Below are 22,482 nucleotides of genomic sequence, written 5' to 3'. Positions count from 1 at the left end.
TCACACGTGTCATATATATTATTTATTTTATTATTCTTTATTGTTATTATTATATATATTATTATTATTATTATTATTATTATATATTATAATTATTATTTATTATTATTATTATTATTATTTATTTTATTAATAATATTTTATATATTATTATTATTATTAATTTTATTATTTATTATTATTATTATAAAATAATTATTATTATTTTCATATTGTTATATTATTATTTATATTTAATTATTGTTATTATTATTATTTACTTATTATTGTTATTATTATTTTTATTATTTATTTATTATTATTAAATTAATCAATTTTTATCATGTTAACAACTTTTAAAAGTATTTCAGACACTTTGATTAAAAAAAAGTATTTATCAGCACTTATTTGTCAAACACATCAATAATTTTTTTTTAAATTCACTACTTTTATTCAAATACATAACTACTTATTTTAAAAATAAGTTTCTGCACTTTTAAGAATATTTTTTAAAATCTAGTTTTTAAAGTTTCAACTTTTGATAAATAAATTAATCAATACAAAAAAAAAAAAAGACCGAAAAGAAGAAGATAAGGATTGTTCTTCTTTTTTTTTTTAATGCTAAACCGTGGGTCGGAAAACAAAATAAGATTTCCATTGTACTTCGAATTGGAATGTAGGGTTTTTCGTTCGGTTATTATCTCTACAAGGCGGCTGGTATCAGAAATAGCTGAGATCTTTCGGTGGCGCAAGAGTTGAGTTACGGCTGCAGGGATGGAAACTGCTGCATCCGGTTTTTCGATGGCGGATTGGTCGGAACTTCAACATGATCTGCTTGTTCTAATTGCTAGGCGTTTGAATCTCGAAGACTATCTAAATTTTGGGACTGTCTGCAAATGCTGGCACTCTGTATCCACCAAGGACAATTTCAACAATTACCTCTCTAGAGCTCCTTGGTTGATGCTAGCGGAGGAAGAGGAAGACGGAAATTCCATTCGGAAATTCTTCAGCCTCTATAATGGCATGATTTTGAACAAGAGGATTCCGAAAGCCCGCAGAAAACGGTGTATGGAGTCTATGGGTTGGCTTATCATGGTAGGAGAAGATGAAGGTGAAATTAGTATGCTACATCCCTTCTCTGGTGTTGAAATTGAATTACCCCATCAAAATACCACCGCAAAATACAACCGTTACCGGACTGGCTCGAAGATGTGCTTTTTTTACAAGGCAGTTTTGTCCGCTAGTCCTTCTCATACATCCGACTACCTTCTCATGGTCATTGAAGGAGCATTTAAGTTTTTAAGTTTCTGGAGACCAGGTGATGTTCGATGGACTAGAGTTACATTCCAAGGAACCGATCGCGTGGGTACGGCTTTTTATGATTTGATATACTTTAATGGCCAAATTTATGCTATGGATTATTCCGGTGATCTGATAGTTTTTGACGTTGCTGATGCTGTTGGCACTCAACCTACTAAATATCGTATCGTAGCGCACATGCCACTTCCACCTCAACTTCGTCGTGAACAGTTATACATTGTAGAATCACTAGGATCATTATTTGTAATTTTGCGAGATGGTGTTCATTTAAGGTTACTCAAAGATGATCGCGACAGGATACCATTAAAGCTCATCCCAGATGATGATGATGAGTACACATATGGGACAACCAATTTTAGAGTTTTCCAAGTCGATTCAGCTGCTGGCATAATGACGGAAACAAGGGAATTAGGGGACGCTGCTTTTTTTCTAGGTGCTAATAGTTCTGTCTCAGTCCAAGCTTGTCAATTTCCGGGAATCAAGCCCAATCATATTTATTTTACAGACGATTATTTTTTAACATACCTCGCCTATGAAGAAGGAGGAGGGTTGGACATGGGGGTGTTCAACCTAGCAGACGGCAGCATTCAGCCGCATTACAATGGTGTTTCCCTCAGTCGTTTTTGTCCTCCAACTTGGACTCTCTATTGAATTTCAGTCATACATACTCATCTTGGCTGGTGAAAGAGCATTCTGCTGTTTTGATGTGCAATGAGGCACTCGAGAGGACGTGAGGCACTGGTTTTTGAGAGGATATCTTTAGACATGTTACAAATGGAAGACTATTGAGATAAAAAAGAAATCAGCTAATGGTGTAATTTTTTTAACTCTAATTATTTTTTCTGCCTATCTTTCTATGCAAATGAATGTCCATAGGTTTATTTGCGTTGTTAAACTTACAGAAAAAATTTTAGTGAAAAAAAAATAGTACACCTATCTTTGATATGCATTATTTGTTGCCTCGTTAAAATCCTTGTCAAGAAATTTTCCATATATATATATATTGCTTATAATATATGTCTTGGCTGGTGTATTTTACGTTGAAACTAGTGATCGAAAGACTCCAACGATCCATTGCTATAAGCCCTTTGATTTGGTAGGGGAATTCACCACTGTTGGAGTATAAAATGTTGGTGTTGTAGTTGTGACTAAGAGAAGCTGGCTTGATTAATCTCATTGTATGCATCGTGCAACCACAACTCAATCACATTTCAAGACACTTCTCAACTGAAAAGGTTCATAATTTTGACAGGGTTTTGGAGTCATTAAGGTACTATGATAACCAGATGATTACATGTATTCTGATTAGGTGCATGACAATCTGATGCAAATACTAAAGAAAAAAAATGAGAAAAATTAAATAGGTTTCGAATGACAATCTTAAATAAATTTTACGCCATTAAAAAGTAAACAAGATTAGAAAAAAACTAAACACATATACAAGTTTGTCTATGTGTGCGTGCTCACTTGCAAAAAGATTTTTTTTTAAGGAAAATATATTTATTTTGTAAAAATATTGTTTGATTTATGCATCAACTACACACGTGATTCTATTTTGACAAAAATATATACGCATTTCAACTTCAGAAAAACTCCTTCAGATCCAAAGAGAGATGAAGTTTACACAACCATCTCTATCTTTCAAACACTTTATTTCTATTTCGAAATAAATGTAACATTGATAGGATTGATTGATCAAATTTTCTATTTAGAATTTTATTCTGTATTTATGAATTTGAATAATTCTAAAGTTTAAATATACGTCGAATATTAATAAATTCACATTGAGAAGTCATGAATTAGTTAGGGGGTCTGAACAAAAGATTTAAAAGTCGATGTATGTTGCAAAATTGAATTTGGATAGAAAGCTTAATTAAAGTTTCAATACACTTGAGGGTTTGAATGATGAGTTTGAATCATTAAATTCTCTTTCACCACCATTTAGATCCAGTCTCTCATAAGTTTCAAGGTACATAAAATATCATAGAAGGATTGAAAGAGAGTTTGTACACTCCCTCCGCCATCATTATTTGTTCACTGTACTAAACAATACTTATTCGATTTGAAAGACCAAAAGATAATTTATCCTCTTGTGTCTGTTCTCCCCTTCCTATTAAATATCTAATACATTTTTCAAAGCAATAAATTGAATATATTCAAAAAATAATATTGCCCCTGTTATCTATTATATTTTAAGATCGTATACCAAGCCAATAATGAACAAACTATTGTTAAACAGAAGTAATTTGTTTGAAAGAAAATTGGTAAATTGTGCCTCACAAGTCACAACCAATATTGGAGAAATAGAGAGGTTCAACTCATTTATTTCTCTTGCATGTGCTCTACTTTAATGCCAAAGACTCAAATACTTAATGAGATTATAACTACACGTATAGTAATTATGTTTCGAATGTACTCACAGTACACAAATGACCTTTCAATCAATTGACATTTAATAGCCAAAATGTACTTTTTTTTTCTCGTTTCAACGTAAAATACACCAGCCAAGACATATATTATACGCTATATATATATATATATATTATGCACATCATAAACATTTTTATCAATAGACTCACGAGGATGCATCAAAAAAAAAACATCTCGACCTGGCATATTGTTCAATTTGAACAATGTAAGGCGACATACACACCACACAACCCATATCCTACTTACAGGATTACACTAGTTATGTTGTTGTCGATGTCACACACCTCTGGATGCATTTGACTCACTAGGGCATATTGAACTCACAAATAAGATATTCAATGTATAAAACGATTAATCATGTGTTTTGCATCTCCTCAACATACTCATGCTGATAGTTATTAAATGGATTAACAATTCAGAAAAAAAAGCACTCAAAGTTGATTGTTCAATCAACATTTCATGTACAACTCAAAGTTCAAAGCTAGAATGGGAATGGATAGGGGATGACAAATTACATCCTCATATTGGCTTGAACTAGGCCACTAAGACCTAGCAACTTACACTACTTTATTGCCGGTGAATAGAGACAACCCGACGTCCGTGTGATCATTTCTGCAAAGAGATTTGAGTAAATCAGAGGATGTATATAGAGAGAGACCAAATTTCAAGTAGCTAGAGAACATTAGCTTTAAGTTCTCCCTTTTAAAGGTTAAATGACTTCCCCAATTAGAGTAGGGAAAACAAGTTCGATAAATGGTATTCCACTGATTGTCTTCTCCCAACCCCCACCGTCACTTAACAATTTCAATCCTATTGTCACTGTTTCAAATCCTAAAATGGAACAAAGGATGTCCTATATGGTTAAATGTAGGTTAATGTAATTGATTTGGGAGTCAACATACACACTACCCACCAATACTTCCACCCCAGCACCCTGCCCAAACACTCCCTTCTAGTGTTTGCTTAGATTATATAGAAATTCTCTCAGGAATATATTTTTTACTTATTTACCAAACATGATAAAATAAGTGAGAAGACCACTTATTTACCAAGAAAATACTTTTCCTTCGTACCAAACAAACCCTATGTGGTGAATACTAGACCAAATTTCAGTCAGCTAGATGCTAGCAAAATAGTTTAAAATAGATTTGAAATTCCTATCATATTCTACAGCCACTTGACTGGACTCGCTATAAGAAGATAGAAACTAAATTTCCTATTTGCTTCAAACAAAGTATTACATAAATATTAATAGCTACAAAATATTCCAAAACACTTATTTAATAACAGGAAGTGTACCTCTTCCTTCTTCTCTTTCTTTCCTCCTGAGAAGAGCTTACAACCCCCATAGAAGACCAAACCCCAACCAGTAAGGGAGGCTATCACAAACTGCAAAAGATGTAAGTTCCTAGTCAAACTTACAAGTTTATGATGTACACCTAGTTTAGGTGTTTGTATTAGCAAAAACTCGGTAAATTCTGACCCCAGTAACACTGGAAGAAAGTAAAGAGTGATGCAATCACTATGACAATGTGTACAAAAATGTGACAGAGAACCCATGATGTTGACATAGCAGAGTAGCAAATGGCTTAACATTTAGGACGCCTTCAACTAGATCGCTAACAAAAGGTTAACACTTGATCAATTAACCTGTATGTTACTGCTAACTCTAAACAGTCTTCTTTGTTCTGTAACAGTAAAGAAAATACCACCATATGTGAACATCAGCAGCATACAACTACACGAGTATACTGATAGATCAAATATAATGGATATGGTAATTACAGAAAAGATGATGGAGAGTTGATCAAACAATAGCAAGTAGAATATTGAACCATAAATCTTCATATATAACATTCTTGTTTTTATAGTCCCCAGCACTCTGCAACATTACATGAAAACACACGACAAATTTCACGGGTAAGTTCAACCTTCAACTAACATTTCTGGCATCGCCTCTTTTCTCTTCACCTACAACTCGCTACAGAGAATCTGGCATCAGACACCCCCAACATCACCCCCACCTCAATGGTCATCACTTAACTTCTCACTCCCTCAATCTGTTTCTGTCCCCCATTATCAACAAGCCTCCCCACCCTAGCACATGTAGAAGGCTAGAAGCTGCCAATTTTTCCCATCAGATTAAAATACAACAGCTTTTATCTATTCCAACTAAATTAAGAGGCGGCTCTTACCCGCCCAGACGTCCAAAGCTCCTGGACTGAAGGATTCTGAGCATTTGGGAAGAGCCTGGCAATTTTTTTGGGAGTTCTTGGAACAATAAGTTCGAAGTGGCTAGTAATCATTCCCCAAAGGATTCTTATTTCTTCTTGGGTACAATACTTTTATCCCCATTTCTCCTAAAGCATCTTTCACCGCTGCTGCAAAACCTATTCCAAAAACTACCACCGATGCCAATCTTGAGAAGTTAGGTGTCGTGATGGTTAAGAGGACTGGGGCTTATGAAGCCTGACTACTTAGAGTACTGGGGGACTACAAAGGTGGCAGGAAATGAGGAACACAGGTTGCATGCTCATCTGTAAGGATTCCGCCTTAGTTCACAGAAAATAGAAGGCAGAATTATTGCACAGATGTACAATTTATCGTAAAAATGGCATGTAACTTCCACTTCACAAGGCACAAGCAACGTCATAAGTTATCACCAGAATTATGGCCTGAAGCCACCAAGATAGAAGAGTTCCCGTCCATAAACATAACATATCCAGCAGTCACAGACTCTAAACAACACAAGCATGACGATAAGATGAAAGTAATAAGCAAACAAGTCTTAAACAGTGACGAACAAGAAATTCAACAGTTTCAGGACAGGCAAGATGATAACATCATAGAAAACCACCAAACGAACCCAAGACAGCTTAAACAAATAGAAAAGAGAACTGTAAATATTCAGAAAAACTCACATGCTCTTCTTTCCATTTTGATGGGCTCATTGGATCCTGCCAAATGTTCACCTTTGGAGGACCATGATGGTCTGCATCACAACGAATAGCTTAGCCATGAATACACTGAATGGTACATTTGCATTCCAAAACCATATCTCAAATGCCATTAGGGCTTGCATTGTTAACACACGACAAACAAAGGCAGGAGCTTGACAACAGATTACTACTCACCGTTTCCTTCAGTTTTATGTCACGTACCAATTTTCTACTGTTAAATTCTCGAAGATAAAGTTCAGTTAAATTCTTTGCATTCCATCTGAACTAAGTAAATTTAAATGACAATATGGGTTAAAAGGCTAAATTCAAACTCTAATATACAATGGAAGCAATAAAGCTAGAAGAGACATATAGGCCAACTAAGACAGTAAAATGTAATATAAGTTATAACAACTACTAATCTTCAACACCAATATAGTTGACACAGCTATATGAACATTCTAAGTCCATTTAGACCCCTCTTGTGCCACTACTCGGTATTTCTCCTCTAAAGAAGCAAGGGATTTGCTAAAACAAGAGTTCTTCTAGTTTGGTGAGAGATTCACTAAATCTCAAGCCTATAGTACATTGTCATACAACCTCTAACCAACTAGAAAAACTCCTGTAAAATATAACATATAAATCTGAATATTAATTTGAATAGCAGAAAACATTGCACTTCAAATCATTTATGTGAAGCTGTCAGTCCTTCAGTCTCTTCAATGGCCAATGAAATAAGTCATCCTATACGGAAAGAAGCACCGAGCTAAGCAGTTCTAAGCCACAAAGTATCCTGCTTTCTCAGGACAATGTCATTAAAAGGGGAATAACCTTGTGCTCTAGATGTTTTCTCTGTGGAGTAACTTAGAGATTGTTAACGATCTATTTCTGTATTGCAAGTACACTCAACAGTTATGGAGAATATGTCCTAGACCATGCCTAGGAAGGTTTCAGAGGTTTCAAAGACATCAGAGGAAGCAGGTGTACATGCTAAGGACAGAGGTAGATGGAAAATTATCCCTGATGCAATATGGTGGGCAATATGGCAAGAGAGGAATTCTAGGTGCTTTGAGAGCATAGACAATAATGTGCAGAAGGTTAAACTCAACTGCATCTTGCTTTTATATTTTTGATGTAACCAATTATACTCTAATGACATTGCCTCTATAATTGATGTTTTAGACTCAATTTAGACATTGCCTCAATAATTGATGTTTTAGACGCAATTTAGACAAAGAACAATGAAATTGGGAGTACCCTTGTATAATATACGGTTTCAATACAACTCATGTACTGTTTCATGATATAATACAAAGTTACCAAGTTCAAAGAAAAGTTATGAAAGTTTCAACGGAATGAATTTCTACTTCAGAAAATTTGCCAATGATAATGAAGATGGATAAGACACAATAATTTGGGAGTCATTAAGGTTATTTAGAAACTTAGAATTAATAAATAAATAAAGCACCTTAATTGGTTGAATAATAATAGGGGAGAGACTAATATGGTTTAAGAGTTAATTAATTGAGTTGGTATTACCGGGAGTAATAAGGTGAGAGAAAATAATATACAAGTATTAGTAATTTAGTAACAATTACACTCTACTTAGTATTTTTTTAATGGACATGCTAAAACATTAAACGACACTTAAAATGGGATGTAACGATTATCAAATACTTGTGCATCTTCAATAGTAAAGGAAAAATTGAAAAGAAACTTCATCTTGGTTGTCTAAAACATAAATTTTGAAACACTCCCTCTCTTTCAATTTGTTTAAGTTTTAACTTGAAACAGAGTTTAAGAAAGTAAAGAAAACTTTTAAATCGTGTGGTTTAAAACAAAAAGATATGTAGAATGTATGTCCATCTTAAACATGTTTGACCAAAAGTTGAAATTAAAGAATAGTCAAAAAATGAAAAACATATTCTTATCTTAAACAAAATGAAACAAGGGAGCATACATATCTTTTGGGCTTTAAGACACTTAAAATGGGATGGAAGGAATATGAATTCTCATTTAGTAATTTAGCAAGCAATGCGAACCAAAGCCAAACCTAGTGCGTCTATGGTTTAATAAATCAAAATAGTACTAATTAGCAAGTAATTCTAACATATTTGTAACTTGAGATCATATATATATAAGTCCTATATTCAACAAGTTTCAGAAATCTAAAGGAAATGCGTAAATCAAACAATTAACCTCGCATTCAGCAATTTCCACTTTTCATGCTCTTCAATTCACTGCAAATTTTTTTAAAAAATTATATGAAAAGGGGAAAATTACCACCTCCACCGGATAGACCGCGCCGCTGGATGAGGAGTGCGCCTTGGCTGGTTGTGTTCACTGATTTGGTAGCCGAGAGTCGAGAGAGGGATGAAGCTTGACGCGCCGCCGCTGTCCACGCCGCCATCTTTGTAATCTGACGATCGGAGATCTTATGAATGAGAGTGACACAGTGATTGAAGTAACCAGAATGCGAACAGAAGCGGCATTTCTTAAGGAGCATCCTGGGCCTTGAGATTTGGGCCTAGGCCCAATTCAGTTTGAGCTAGCATTAGTACTGAACCCATCGAGTAAATTTTAGGTTTAGTAAACATAAAAATTATATTTGTATGTTATAGCTATAGTTTGCATAACTATTAATATGTATATTTGGTTATACTTGTACAAAAGAATCAATTGTATAAGAATCTGTATACAATAAGGAAGTTTTTTTTTTTGTATAATTTATGTTTGTATAAATTAAGAAAGAGAGAAACGCAAAAGAGAATTGAGAAGGGAATGATTCGTATTGTATAATTATAAGTGTATAAATATAATTTATATATTTGTATTTGTATAAATGAGAAAGGCGAGAGAGAAGAACGAACAAGATCAAGAGAGTGACGAGCGAGATAGCTGGGGAGAGACGAATGACAAAGTGTTTGCTACGGATCAAATACACTCTCGATCTGGCACATGACACAATATGTGGTCTTATACTCTTGTAAAAGCATGTAACTCTTAATAAAAAAACAGAAAAAAGTGTTACAAACACCTCTAAACTTAAAAAGAATTTACGAATATATTTCACTCATATTGCAAGATTAAGGTGTATTTAAGTACAGACAGTCAAGTAAATAATATTTTTAAAAGTTACTACAAGTTATATGCCGTTTCGCCTATTAGTTTATCAACACAGTCGAAATCTATTTATATATATAGGTTTGTAATATATCTATCCATATGTATATATTATATGTATCTTTAGTACAAATAGACATTACCAATTCACTTTGCACATATTTCGTCACCTAGTTGGTCCAATTACTAAGTATTCATAATAGTGTTTGATAGTTCACAATGTTTAAAATAATGATGATGACTAATAATACTAACGCATAGTTGAAAAAAGAGTTAACACGACGCATGTCTAAGTAAACATCAGGCAATGTGGTTAAGCACATCTTAATACCAGTTTAATACTTCTAGATGATCATATAAATACATGTATTATACAGTTATAACACAAACCACAAGAAAATCACAGAAGCACAACCTATATTGTCAAGAAAGATGAAAGTGCAGCTTCCTCATTGCCATGATTTTTCTGTTTTCTACATTCGAGAACGAATTAAAACCTTTTTTGATTTAGATTTTGTAGGCGTTGAACTCTTGATAGGCTCATCAGAGAACTCGAAGGAATCTAACCCTTTGGTACACTTAGCTGACACCTCATTTTGCTGCTTCATGTTGTTCATGTCATCCTGAAGTTTCTCCATCTTTGCTTGCATCTCCTCCATCATAACAGTAAAATCTTGTTTGTCAAGTCTAGGACGTGAAGGCGATTTATCCTTCGATCCTTCCTTAATGCTTTTACTCCCACCTGCAGAAACAATTGAAATCCAGTTAGTATATCAATCCAAAAGGCTAAGATTATCATATCGAGTCTAGAAAAGTATCAAGTAGAGCTAGTTCCAAGGACGAATAGGTCAACATATAGCTGTTTGCATTATCCAAAATCACGAAAAACTGAAAGGACCTCAACAAATCAACTGAGTGGTGGCACCATTTTGGTAGTAAGACAGGATTGGGTGGTACTATAACATCAAGGATGGAAATGCTGATGACCAGGAATCCTGGAGGAGGTAGGGAAAACAAGTATCCCATGAATGTGCATGAGCTTAACGGCTCAACAGTAATAGGCATTCCAATCTTGTGACTATCATACCTAATTCAGTCATAACATTAGATTACATAAGTTTAAACAAAGTGTGATCAAAGGGAAGGGAGACTCTGCTGGATGGGGTATAGAGTAAGATGTTTCTCAAGATTAGCCAGGATAACCAATCCACAACCTTTTTATTTGGAGCAATATATTATATGCACCAAGTGCCCTTCCCCATACATATACCAAACATGGGACTAAACAGCCTAAATTATCATTTTATTCATTCTCCTAATCATATTCCTTGACCTACCCCCAACCCCAGACATCAGAATAAGACCAACTTAAAATAATTTTTTAAAGAAGTGAGTAAAAAATATCCCATGCTTGAGTTGTGTTTTCTATCATGTTAAGGCCTTCCAGACATACTCAAGGAACAAGAATTTCTTCCTGTGTTGACCAAGGACGATAAGTATGGAAGAACCAATTACAGCAAATGGCATTGAGATAAAATGATAATATTCATGCATTCACTGGGTTCAATATTATTCTAAGCATCCCAGCTTCTGGCAGGTTGTCAGTATTGACTATCCGACTTTAATGCTGAACAAAAATTAAAGAGAAGAAAGAAGAAATTAATTGAAAGAAATTATTCCAAGGAAACATAGAGAAGTGGACCACCATATTTGGAGGAATGTCATTGACAGTAAATACAACATGGCATAGGAAACAGGAAGTCTTAAAATAAGCTAGGCACAAATTCGTAACACGAGGATGTAAGCCACAAACTTAAATAAGCTAAGTGAAAATACAAAGAAGAAGAAGTACACCAGAAAGCTTAAAGCTAGGAGAAAATACATACAGGAGAAAGTAATGCAAGCTTAAATAAGCTAGGCACAATACAAACACGGAGATGTAAGCCAGAAAACATAAACAAGCTACGCACAAATACAAACACGAGCAAGTAAACCAGAAAGCTTACATAACATAAGCACAAAATATAAAAACAAGGATGTAAACCAGAAAACTTAAATAGGCTACGCACAAAATACAAACACAAAGATGTAAACTAGAAAACTTAAATAAGCTATGCGCAAATACAAACACAAAGAAGTAAACCAGGAAATTTAAATAAGCTAGCCACATATACAATAATACAAACACGAGGATGTAAACCAGAAAACTTAAATAAGCTAAGCGCAAAAGACAAACATGAGGATCGTAAAAAAAAACCTTAAATAAGCTACTAGCAATTACAACCACGAGGAAGTAAACCACAACTTAAATAAGCTAGGTGCAAATACAAACATGAGGAAGTAGACCAGAAACTTAGATAAGTAAGGTGCAAATACAAACACAAGGAAGTAAACCAGAAAACTTAAATAAGCTACGCTCTGTTATTAACTTAAGACTTATAGTACAGATTTGGAGTATATTTATTAGTTTTGATCTGAAAATTAGTGCAGAAAGTTGCCGAATCTTAACAAGTTCCTTTTCTTTTTAATAACCACGGTGTCCAAGTCAGCTTGCATGCACCTCCCCAACAACAACAAGTATAGGTAACTCTGTCCACTCACTAAGGGTAGGCAATATGAAAAGAAACCACCAAATGTTTATTTGTCTCTACTGGGGTTTAATCGCTAAATCTCATAGTTTTCAACCACTTCATGAACAAAGGAGATATTAACAAGTTTCCAAGCAGCTGTTTTCAGTTGCCAGTCACAAAATGGCCTGGATCTCACATTTACACAGGAGATATAGCGCACACACTCAACAATATAATGCATGACAAAACTGTATAACTTTCCCCCAACACACAAAGCAGCTTAGGAGACGAAATCAATTCAACCAATTGAAAACCTATTTACATAAAATACAGCTCAACCTTATCAATTCTTCTATCAAATAGCTAATAGCAATTGAATCAGCACCAAAATTGAACAATATAAATGCCGAATTGCTAAAAAAAGATGAGCAGAGAGAGAAATGAATTCTAACCGGCTACAGTTTTGAGAGATTCGTCAACGGCAGAGACAATAGCGAATTTACGGAGCTTGCACAGAATGTCGCTAATCTTCTCCCGTCCATCCGGGTAAAAAACGTACTCATCAGATTGAGTTCCGTCATACTTGACCGGGCTGCTGGTTTTGGTCACCGGCGATGAAACGCCACCACTGTACTCACCTTCTGAAGCATATGCATCTGACGGTTTCTGTTGACCTCTCCGGTTGAAAAGTTTCCCGGCGACTGCTCGGAATTGTTGAATAATGCCCATTACCTGTTATCCACAAGAATTTTGCTGCTATTTCGTCCCCTCTTTACCTAATATATGAAAAAGACTATTTTTTTCCATATTTATCCGTCTGACGTTTCAATACATGTTTTAGCCCGTTATTAATTTGACATTAATTTAGTCCTGAGTGTATCAAAAAGAAAATTATTTATGTATTAATTAGTATTTTATTTGTTATACCTTTTATATATATATATATATAAACTCGTAATATTAATAAGGGCAAAGGACATAGATCACATACTTTTGAGGTAAAATAATTTTGTTCCTTATAAGTTTATAATAATATAAGCACTGATACATTAATATGATGTGCGAGATAAATTAATCATTAAGTAAGATACATTACATTTTATATATGATACACTAATCTGATGTACATTTTATGCATGATACACTAAATTTGATGTGCAGATATATTAATTTGATGCGCGAGATACATTAATTTGATGCGCTGATACATTAATTTTATGCGTAAAAATGAAGGAAATTGAAAATTTATAAAATTAATAGGAGATAATGGTAATAAGAGAATTTAAAGGTGAATTTTTTTGTCATTTAACCTATTAATAATGCAAAGAATTTTAACGCATATAATAGTATGGTTAAAAGTATATTTATCCTTCAAAAGATATTTCACGTTTAATCCATGATATTTATGTAAGGTATTTTTATAAGAAAATATCTTTTTCAAATTTAGTAATGCATGTTGTTTTCAATATATTAAATCAAATAATGCATAAGAAATAATCTCAGTATAAAACATATTTAGTATAAACATTACTATTATGATACATCATATTTAATACTCTCTCCATTCACTATTGTTTGTCATGATTTCTATTTTTAAAGTCAAACTATAAGAATTTTGACTAGCAATTAAGATGTATTTTTTCATCATATTGATATGCAAAAAAATGTCAATTCATGTTACTTCTTCTCATATAGCTTTTGAATGTCTAAATTTTTTGTTTAAAATGTCAAATTAATATAATCTGATTTAACTTTAAAAATTAATCAAATTAACTTTCGAGATAATATTATTTTTATACATTTAACCAAATAAACTATTAGAGTTAATGAAAAAGCTATCACTAAACTATTATTATTAGTGCTATACTTTTATTAATTTTATACTTCAATTATACCTTATTTTTCGTTTCTTCCTATGATTAAAATTCTCTAATTAAATATCTTTCAAAAGATTAAAATTCTCTAACTCAATATTGATAGGTGTATTTTGAAGTCCTAAAATAATTTAAAATGTGTTTAATGGTAGTGTCGTTTAAACTTAGAAACAGAGTATAAAGTCTATATAATTAAAAGATCGAACATTTTTATTACCTCCTAATTATAATTTTTAAACTTCACCCCACCTTGAAGAATATTACTTAATGTGTCTAGTAATAAATTAGTGAATTATAAAAACCGAAAACAAAAAATCGAATGGGATCAATTATTTGACACGTAAGTTGTGTAAAAAAAACCCTTATTTTATAAAGGTAAAATTATTTTTTATTAGAAACAATTTCGTATTCAAAATTAAATTCAAAATCTTTTAATTAAAAAGTCATTTCTCCATAACTTTTAGTGATAAATCAAAAAACCACTCATTATATTCTTTTTACGTAATTAAAAAATTAGGGGAAAAAATGTAGTTCAACCACATTGTCATGCTATTTTACTGAAATATACTAAAGTAAAATATTCTATTATAAGCTCTAATTTTTATTATTTTTTGGTGACTACAAAATTGCAAATGCCAATTCTTGCCATTTGTGTTATGAAAAATCCAATAAACTCAAGAAAATCGAGTCAATTTTACTTATTTATTTCCAGAGTTATTTTTTTGTGACATATGGAGAGAGAGTGACAAATTATATGTTTCAAGGGTGGTTTTAAAAAAAATGAGAGGAAACAAGATTTCCTGTTTTCTTATATAATTGAAATAGAGAAAAATATTTTTTTAAGGATTTTTTTAGACAGAAAGATGAAAATCTCTTATATGTAAGATTTAAAAAAATTATAATCAAAAAATATTTCCACATCATTTTTGTCAAAACTAATCGATATATTTCGATAAATATTTGACGAAGATTTGAATTACTTACCAAATATTGCTCAATGCATATTTAAGGAATTATTTTAACTTGGCGATCAAAATTGTCACGTCCAATCCTATACCTTAAAGTGAAATATAATATCATCGTAGCAATAATAAACCTAATAAAAACTTGAGGTTGATTCCAAGAGGAGTATGTTGTTGGGTTTAATCCTTTTTTCTGGTAGAAAAAGATTAGGACTATCATGTTACTTATAACTTAATCAACATTCACAATATAGTCTTAAGGGATTTGAGAGTTTTGGTTAGGGAGAGAATATATGGATCACAAGTTTGATACGTTATCACTTGTGTGAACCTCCCATTTAATCCAAGTGAATTGGTTTAAGTTGTTTCTCTCTGTTTTTTGTACTCTCATATTTATAGTGAATTGCCCATCTCCTTAGTGGACGTAGTATATTTCTCGTTTGTCTTCTTACTCGTGGTCTTTCGAGGTTTGCTTTGTTAGCTTCCGCGTTTACACCTGCTTATTTTCGATCCTAACAAACATATGTGTGTGTCAAGATATTTGAGAGAGTGAATTTTCTAAATTAATTTCACACAATGGATGATTGAATAATTACTTTTAAAACTAGACTATTTTACTAAGCTACAAATTTAATCGGACACTAATGATTTATTTTCAATTATAAAAGAACTCAAAATCATAGCCTCAATATGACATACCTAATTCATGAGCACAAGTATCTTGCTCAAATTCATCTTTTTCATTCGTAAACGTTTAAGAAGTCATCTCCTGATTAGCAAATAATTCTATTGATAAAAGTAAACTATTATTGTTTTTGGAATTTGAAATGCATACTTTAGTTTTTATGTGTCTGGAATCTGGTAGTGTAAATTCTCAAGAGTTTCAAACTCAAGAAGGCATTAATACATCCAAACAACAACATATCTCACGTAGTCTCATAAAGTTAAGTCTGAAAAGAGTAGAGTGCACATAAATCTTACATCTACCATAGTGATACAAAGGGACTAATTCTAAATTCTAACTACAAGCAGATTCAATAAAACTCGTCATGATTCTACGATTCAAATTGCAATACAATCATAGAGTCATCTATGAAGTTTGCTTCTTGTCATGGAACTTGCAAAGGAAGCAAAACAAAGATGTAACACATATTCAAACTCGTGATACTGCAGTTCAAATTGTTATCGAAGATAACTATACAAAACTTGCTTCCCAGTAAGCGATTTCCAAAGCAAAGAACACAAAGGGGTAACTTAGAAGTTAGATATACATACAAACATACACTAAGAACAAGCCAGTAACACAAATATATATATATACGAGAATGTCAAAGATACATACTAGAATCAATTACGCTTTCTTCTGTTGTGTGGATGATCAGGAACCAGCAAATTGTCCAGATAACGAGAGCCAATAAATTCCTTCATCATGAAAACTCGTAGAACATCTTCAGGTGTTTGATGAGCAAATGAATCAACCTGAGCTTTATTTTCAGAACTTAACTGCAGTTCTCTGTTTTCCAGCATCTCTTCCCCATTGAGCAATCCCAGAGGACCAATACTAGTGGCAACCTTACTCGAATTGCTAGTTATTTCCTTGTTGCATGGTGCGTTTTGATTATTTTTAGACTCGCCTTCCATTTCCCGAACTGTTTGAGAGTAAATTTGGGAGACTGCTTTTCCACCTGCACACATGAACACTACTTTTTTAGGTTAAAGTTCTCCAGAATTTCACTTAGTTATTATTTATTGGTAAGAATTCCAATAGGTGACAACACGTTTACTCATTTCCCTATTGTCACTTAAGGTTTTGATAGTTACTTTATTTTTTTATTTTTATGACTTTGGTGTTTGATTACACGCATCTCGACTAATACCACAGGATATCTCCCACCAGCAATCAATATCATCTAACTTTGTCCACCAAAGCTAGAACCAATAGGATGAGTCACCTAGTGTTTTTACCACGCTTTTTTGACCGCCGTGGTATGATTGCCGGGCCCTCTCCTTACAGTCAAGTATCTACCAAGATTTGAACCCGGGAACTCTGAACAGTCGACTACTTCATTGATCGCTAAGAGCCCGTTTGGATTGGCTTAAACAAAGTAACTTTGAAGTCAAAAAGAGAAAAATCAAATAGTAGGAGAGACCTATTTTTGATTTCTCGCTTATTTTAAGTCATTTTTACAATTGTCAAACAATTCTTAACTTATTTTAAGTAATTTTTGACTTATTTTAAGTTATCTTTTTTATTTGCTTAACACTTTTAGATGTCAAAAATTGTGTTAAAAAGTATGTTTGATCAATTTTTAAGCCAATTCAAACGGACTCTAAAGTTACCCTTTTTAAGTGCCTGCTAGCAGGGGCCGTAGCTATAGCTATCCAGGGTGTACTCGTCGAAAAGTCACATTGTATATATATATATATGTTAAATTCTACGTAGTTGTAATAGGTATCCATTTGAATGAAAAAGTTGTGTGTTTAGCAACACCATTATTTTTGGACACCCTCCGCAACTGCTAGCTACTTTATTTTCAAGTGCATGGAATATATCTAAAGTTAAATCTACAAATCAACACTACATATGTATTTTACTTGGAAAAAAAAAATGAATTTTTGAGAGTGGAAGTCAAATTTCGCCCAAAATTAAAAGTTGAAAACATTGTTTGTTCATCAAATTTTACTTTTTTTTGAAAATTTATCACAAAGTCTGATTTCGTAAAATGAGAAGGGAGCAAACCAGGAAGGAAGATCTTGGCTGATTCTTTGATTGCATAAACAGAAGCATTTTTGGCGAATTTTGTACTGAAACTGACGATTTTAGCCCTGCCTTCTTCATCAGGCATGTAAATGTACTGACCCAGCTTCTGCACGCCGTTAACTCGAACGACGTTGTCGATCATTTTAACGGCGGTCGCACTGTTATAATAGGTACCTTTGCATACCTTCGTCACCGGAGTTGCTAGATCCGGTGTGTTCCGTTTCACCGATTCTGCGCCGGAGCTTATGAAGTCCCAAATTCCCATTTTTGCCCTTTTGCTTAAATCGGGAACTAGGAAAACTCGAAAAATGCTAGTACACTGGGAACTTATGCTTTTCTCCTTGCCTCCTTTGTATTCTTGGAAAATGGCAATAATAGCTTTTTAATTATGACAACTTTCACATATAACAAACATAAAATTTTATAATAAAGTTTACATAATTACACTCCGTAGTGAATATATAAATGTATAATTCGCTATATATATACAATTGAAGCGAATTGTATAAAACGAAGTGTATATAACGAGATAGAGAAAGAGACTTGGACACAGAATTGTATAAAACAAAGTGTATAAAACGAATTGTATAATTATAAATATATAGAACGATTGTATACAATTTGAATTTGTATAAACTGAGAAAGAGAGAAAGGCAAAAGAAACTTGGGCAGAGAATATACAATTAAATCGAATTGTATAAAACGAGAAAGAGAGATTATATACAATTTCAATTTGTATAGAACGAGAAAGAGAGAAAGACAAAAGAAGCTGGGCAGGGGAGTATTTTAATTGTATAATTATAAGTGTATAGGACGAAAATATATATACATGTGTATATACAATTTTCTCTCGCTATATAAAAACAGAAACACAATTTATACATTTCGTTTCTGTTTGTATAAACGAAAGAGGTGAGGGTGGCGAGCGAAATTAGAGAGAGTGGCGAGCGAGATCTGAGAGAGGAGAGAGAGGAGAACAAAAATATATGTATTTATATAATTTCCTTTTGCTTTATACAATAGAAACATATTTTATACACTTGTGTTTGTATAAAATTAAGAGGAAGTGAGCGAGAGATGGAGCGCGAGAGGAGAGTGGCGAGCGAGAGTTTGAGGGAGAGAGGTGACTTACAAACAGTTTGCCACGGGACACAATTAAATCAAAGAGTGGTTATAGCAATTAATTTGATTTATTAGTTTGCCATTATATACAATTTTTTCCGTTTAATTATACTTGTATATTATTATTTTTTTCACCTAAAAAAAAATTAGAAATGACAATGAAGTAGATGGTCTTAGACATATATAATTCTTTTATTGATTTTTATTTGACACAAATTTAAGAAAAAGAAATAAAATTGAAACTTGTATCTAGATCAAATATACGCAGAAGGTACAAAAATGCCATATAGCCTTCAATTTAAATATGTCATATAGAAAGTTGAAATTAAACACGTACTAAAAAGAAAAAAAAAAGACATTCATTTCAAGGGAAAAAGAGTCTCATATACACCTTAACTTTGTGAGTCAGGAGCCTAAAGAGTATTAAATATTAACAAAAATTCCAAAACGGTATATAAAATTTTATATTAACCAAAACGGTAAAATCGCTGCATCAACAACGATTTACTCCACCGGAAAAAGCAAAATCGCTGCCTCTGCAGCGATTTTGCAAAATGTGAATTTTTTTTTTTAAAAATGAAATCGCTACCTAGGCAGCGATTTTAATTTATTTTTTTTAAAATCGCTGCCTAGGCAGTGATTTTATAATTTTTTTTTTAAATAAGGAAAATCGCTGCCTATTTTTTTTAAAAAAAATATGGAAATCGCTGCCTAGGCAGCGATTTTACAAAAATTTTTTTTTTAAAAAAAATGTTAAATCGCTGCCTAGGCAGCGATTTTATAAATTTTTTTTTGATAAAATTTTCAAATCGCTGCCTACGTAGCGATTTTATAATTTTTTTTCTAAATATGTAAATCGCTCAGCGATTTTATAAATATATATTTTTTTAAAAAAATATGGAAATCGCTGCCTAGGCAATTTTTTTAAAAATTTTTTTTTATAAAAAATATTTTAAAGCAACGATTTTGTGGCTTCCAGCGATTTTTATTTTATTTTTTTAAAAAAATTAATTTTAAAAAATGAAATCGCTTTTTCATTATTTTTTTTAAAAAAAATTTAATTTATAAAAATGAAGTCGCTGTACATGCATCGATTTTCCGATTTTTTTAAAAAAAATTAATAAAATCGCTGCTCTAGCAACATTTTCCAATTTTGTTTTTTTAAAAAAGTTAATTAAATGGTGGCAGCAATTTTATTTAAATTATTATTATTTTTAAATATTAATCGCTGTTAGTGTAGCGATTTTAGTTGTTTTTTTTAGTATTTTTAAATATCGCTTTTCACGTAGCGATTTAATAAACAACAATATATATATATATATATATATATATATATATATATACACACACTCATGATCATTACTTCAAGAGATCATTATTTCTAACTGAAGTGTGCCATTATGGGAGAGTCTAGTCAAAATTTCAATCATTTGAATTTTTTTTCATCGAATTCAACTGATAGGTAAATAAAGTAATGTTTTTTTATTTCTTAAAACTATTTTTCTTATATGTAATATATTTATATTATTATTTTTATAGGTATGATCAAATTCAAAATGCAGTGAATTATTGTACACAAATTGTAAATAATAATGTTATGGCTGATGAACGAGTTGGTAAGTTGCACAATGATGAACCTTCCGAGCATGAATTAACAGACAGTGATGATATGTATGACGATGATGATGATGATAATGTGGATAATGCACCTAATGCATTCGTTGATGATCAAAGTATTAATTATCATTCTACAGTGATTCCATACTTAGATCACACTGAAGAAAATGCAGAAGATTTTATCTACACGAGAGATGACGGTTCCATTCGAACGGCACTTTGGAATTCAAACAATCCTAAACATATCCAGTTAGGTTCGATTGTTGAAAACTAAATATTTTGTAGTTGTTTATTTATTTATTTATTTATTTATTTCATGTTGATTAATTTAATTTGTATATGCAACTAGGTATGTTATTTATGAATAAGATGCAAATGAAATCTGCAGTAAGAGCATATAGTCTTGCTATTAAAAAAGAATTTCTTTGTGATCAATCCAAGAGTAAAAGTTGGAAAGTTATTTGCAAGCGTCATGAGTTAGGGTGTGATTGGATGATTCGGTTTATAGAGATTTCAAGCGGTATGTGGAAGACAGGAAAAATGGTTGAACCGCATACTTGTCTTACAGATAACTATAAGGAGGATCATTTCAATTTGAATGATAACATGATTGCCACTTCATTAATACCATATGTTATGCAAAATCCAGACATAAATATTAAGATGATCCGTGAAATTATCAAAGGAAAACATCACTAAACTCCTAGTTATAGAAAAGCACAAAAAGGTCGAAGAAAAGCATTTTGAATGGTTTATGGTGATTTTGAAAGTTCATTTAAGGCATTACCTCGATACATGACTGCACTACAATTATTCAATCCAGGCACTATTATTGAGTGGGAGCATCATTCAAAAACAATGCAAGGTGAGCAAATTTTTAAATTTCTTTTTTGGGCTTTTAAACAGAGCATTGATGGTTTCAAAAGTTGTAGGCCGGTCATTTCTATCGACGGCACACATCTTTATGGTTTGTATGATATCAAATTGTTAATTGCGGTTGGAATTGATGTGAATGGAAATATTTTTTCACTTGCATATGCTTTACTTGCACGTAAGAGTTTTGAGTCTTGGTCATGGTTTCTCAAGTTATTATGGATACATGTAGTTTGTGAACGACAAGGAATTGGTCTTATTTCTGACCGTCATCAAGGAATCTTGCAGTGAGTTCAATCTTATGATTGGTTGAGTCCACCCAACACATATCATAGATTTTGTGTTCGACACTTAAAAGCAAATTTTAATAAAAAATTTGTAAATAGTGAACTCGAAAAACTAATGTGGTTGGCTGCTACTGAGCATCAGGAAAAAAAGTTCGTGCAACGGATGCAACAAATCAAAACATTGTCTCCTACAGCATATGAATGGTTAGATGAATTTCCTTTGAAAAATGGACAATGTATAAGGATGGTGATCGTAGAGGGGGTGCCATGACGACAAATGTGTCTGAGTCATATAATGATTTATTGAAAAAAGCTCGGGGGCTTCCTGTGACTGCCATGATTTGAATGACGTTCAAAGCTCTCGTTGATCGTTTTGTCGAAAGAAACAATCTTGCAATTGCATTACTTCAAAGTAATATGTCATGACCTCTTGCGATAGATAAAAAATTTAATGATTATTATCAAAGAGCTCAAGGGCACACAGATATGATGACTTACAACATAGGTGATGGAGTTTTTGAAATTCTTACTTTTGCTCATGATGGTAAAGGTAAAAATGTCCACAAGGTTACTGCAAAAGGTAAGAAATATTCTTGTGGAAAATGGAGAAATTATCATATGCCTT

The 22,482-nt window shown here is 32.5% G+C and overlaps 4 protein-coding genes and 1 pseudogene across 5 annotated transcripts; 2 read left to right on the top strand and 3 right to left on the bottom strand.

Moving 5' to 3' along the window:
• The first annotated feature begins 572 nt into the window (after window positions 1-572).
• On the top strand, window positions 573-2,248 carry LOC107005783 (putative F-box protein At1g65770). The gene has a single exon (XM_015204440.2). The coding sequence runs from the start codon at window positions 754-756 to the stop codon at window positions 1,948-1,950; it is 1,197 nt and encodes a 398-aa protein (XP_015059926.1). The 5' UTR covers window positions 573-753; the 3' UTR covers window positions 1,951-2,248.
• A 1,795-nt stretch (window positions 2,249-4,043) lies between these two features.
• LOC107005302 lies at window positions 4,044-9,149 on the bottom strand. Of its 2 annotated transcripts, none has more exons than XM_015203860.2 (4): window positions 8,952-9,149; window positions 6,651-6,721; window positions 5,029-5,118; window positions 4,044-4,341 (listed from the first exon to the last, which is right to left on the bottom strand). In XM_015203860.2, exons 1-4 carry the CDS (start codon window positions 9,076-9,078, stop codon window positions 4,336-4,338), a joined length of 294 nt encoding a protein of 97 aa, XP_015059346.1. In that variant the 5' UTR covers window positions 9,079-9,149; the 3' UTR covers window positions 4,044-4,335. The 2 variants fall into 2 exon arrangements, with proteins under 2 accessions (XP_015059346.1, XP_015059347.1); XM_015203861.2 differs by having other exon boundaries at window positions 8,955-9,149.
• A 930-nt stretch (window positions 9,150-10,079) lies between these two features.
• Window positions 10,080-13,157, bottom strand: LOC107007653. The gene is made up of 2 exons (XM_015206346.2): window positions 12,814-13,157; window positions 10,080-10,533 (listed from the first exon to the last, which is right to left on the bottom strand). The coding sequence occupies exons 1-2, from the start codon at window positions 13,088-13,090 to the stop codon at window positions 10,265-10,267; spliced, it is 546 nt and encodes a 181-aa protein (XP_015061832.1). The 5' UTR covers window positions 13,091-13,157; the 3' UTR covers window positions 10,080-10,264.
• A 3,166-nt stretch (window positions 13,158-16,323) lies between these two features.
• Window positions 16,324-18,308, bottom strand: LOC107007652. The gene is made up of 2 exons (XM_015206345.2): window positions 17,938-18,308; window positions 16,324-16,882 (listed from the first exon to the last, which is right to left on the bottom strand). Exons 1-2 carry the CDS (start codon window positions 18,221-18,223, stop codon window positions 16,545-16,547), a joined length of 624 nt encoding a protein of 207 aa, XP_015061831.1. The 5' UTR covers window positions 18,224-18,308; the 3' UTR covers window positions 16,324-16,544.
• Window positions 18,309-21,972: 3,664 nt separating this feature from the next.
• Window positions 21,973-22,482, top strand: part of LOC114075216 — a 1,325-nt pseudogene continuing 815 nt past the window's right edge.

This window comes from Solanum pennellii, chromosome 12, assembly GCF_001406875.1.
Source record: "Solanum pennellii chromosome 12, SPENNV200".
Taxonomy (NCBI): Eukaryota; Viridiplantae; Streptophyta; class Magnoliopsida; order Solanales; family Solanaceae; genus Solanum; species Solanum pennellii.
The sequence above is the reverse complement of the archived record's forward strand: the minus strand, read 5'-3'. Positions and strand labels throughout refer to the sequence as shown.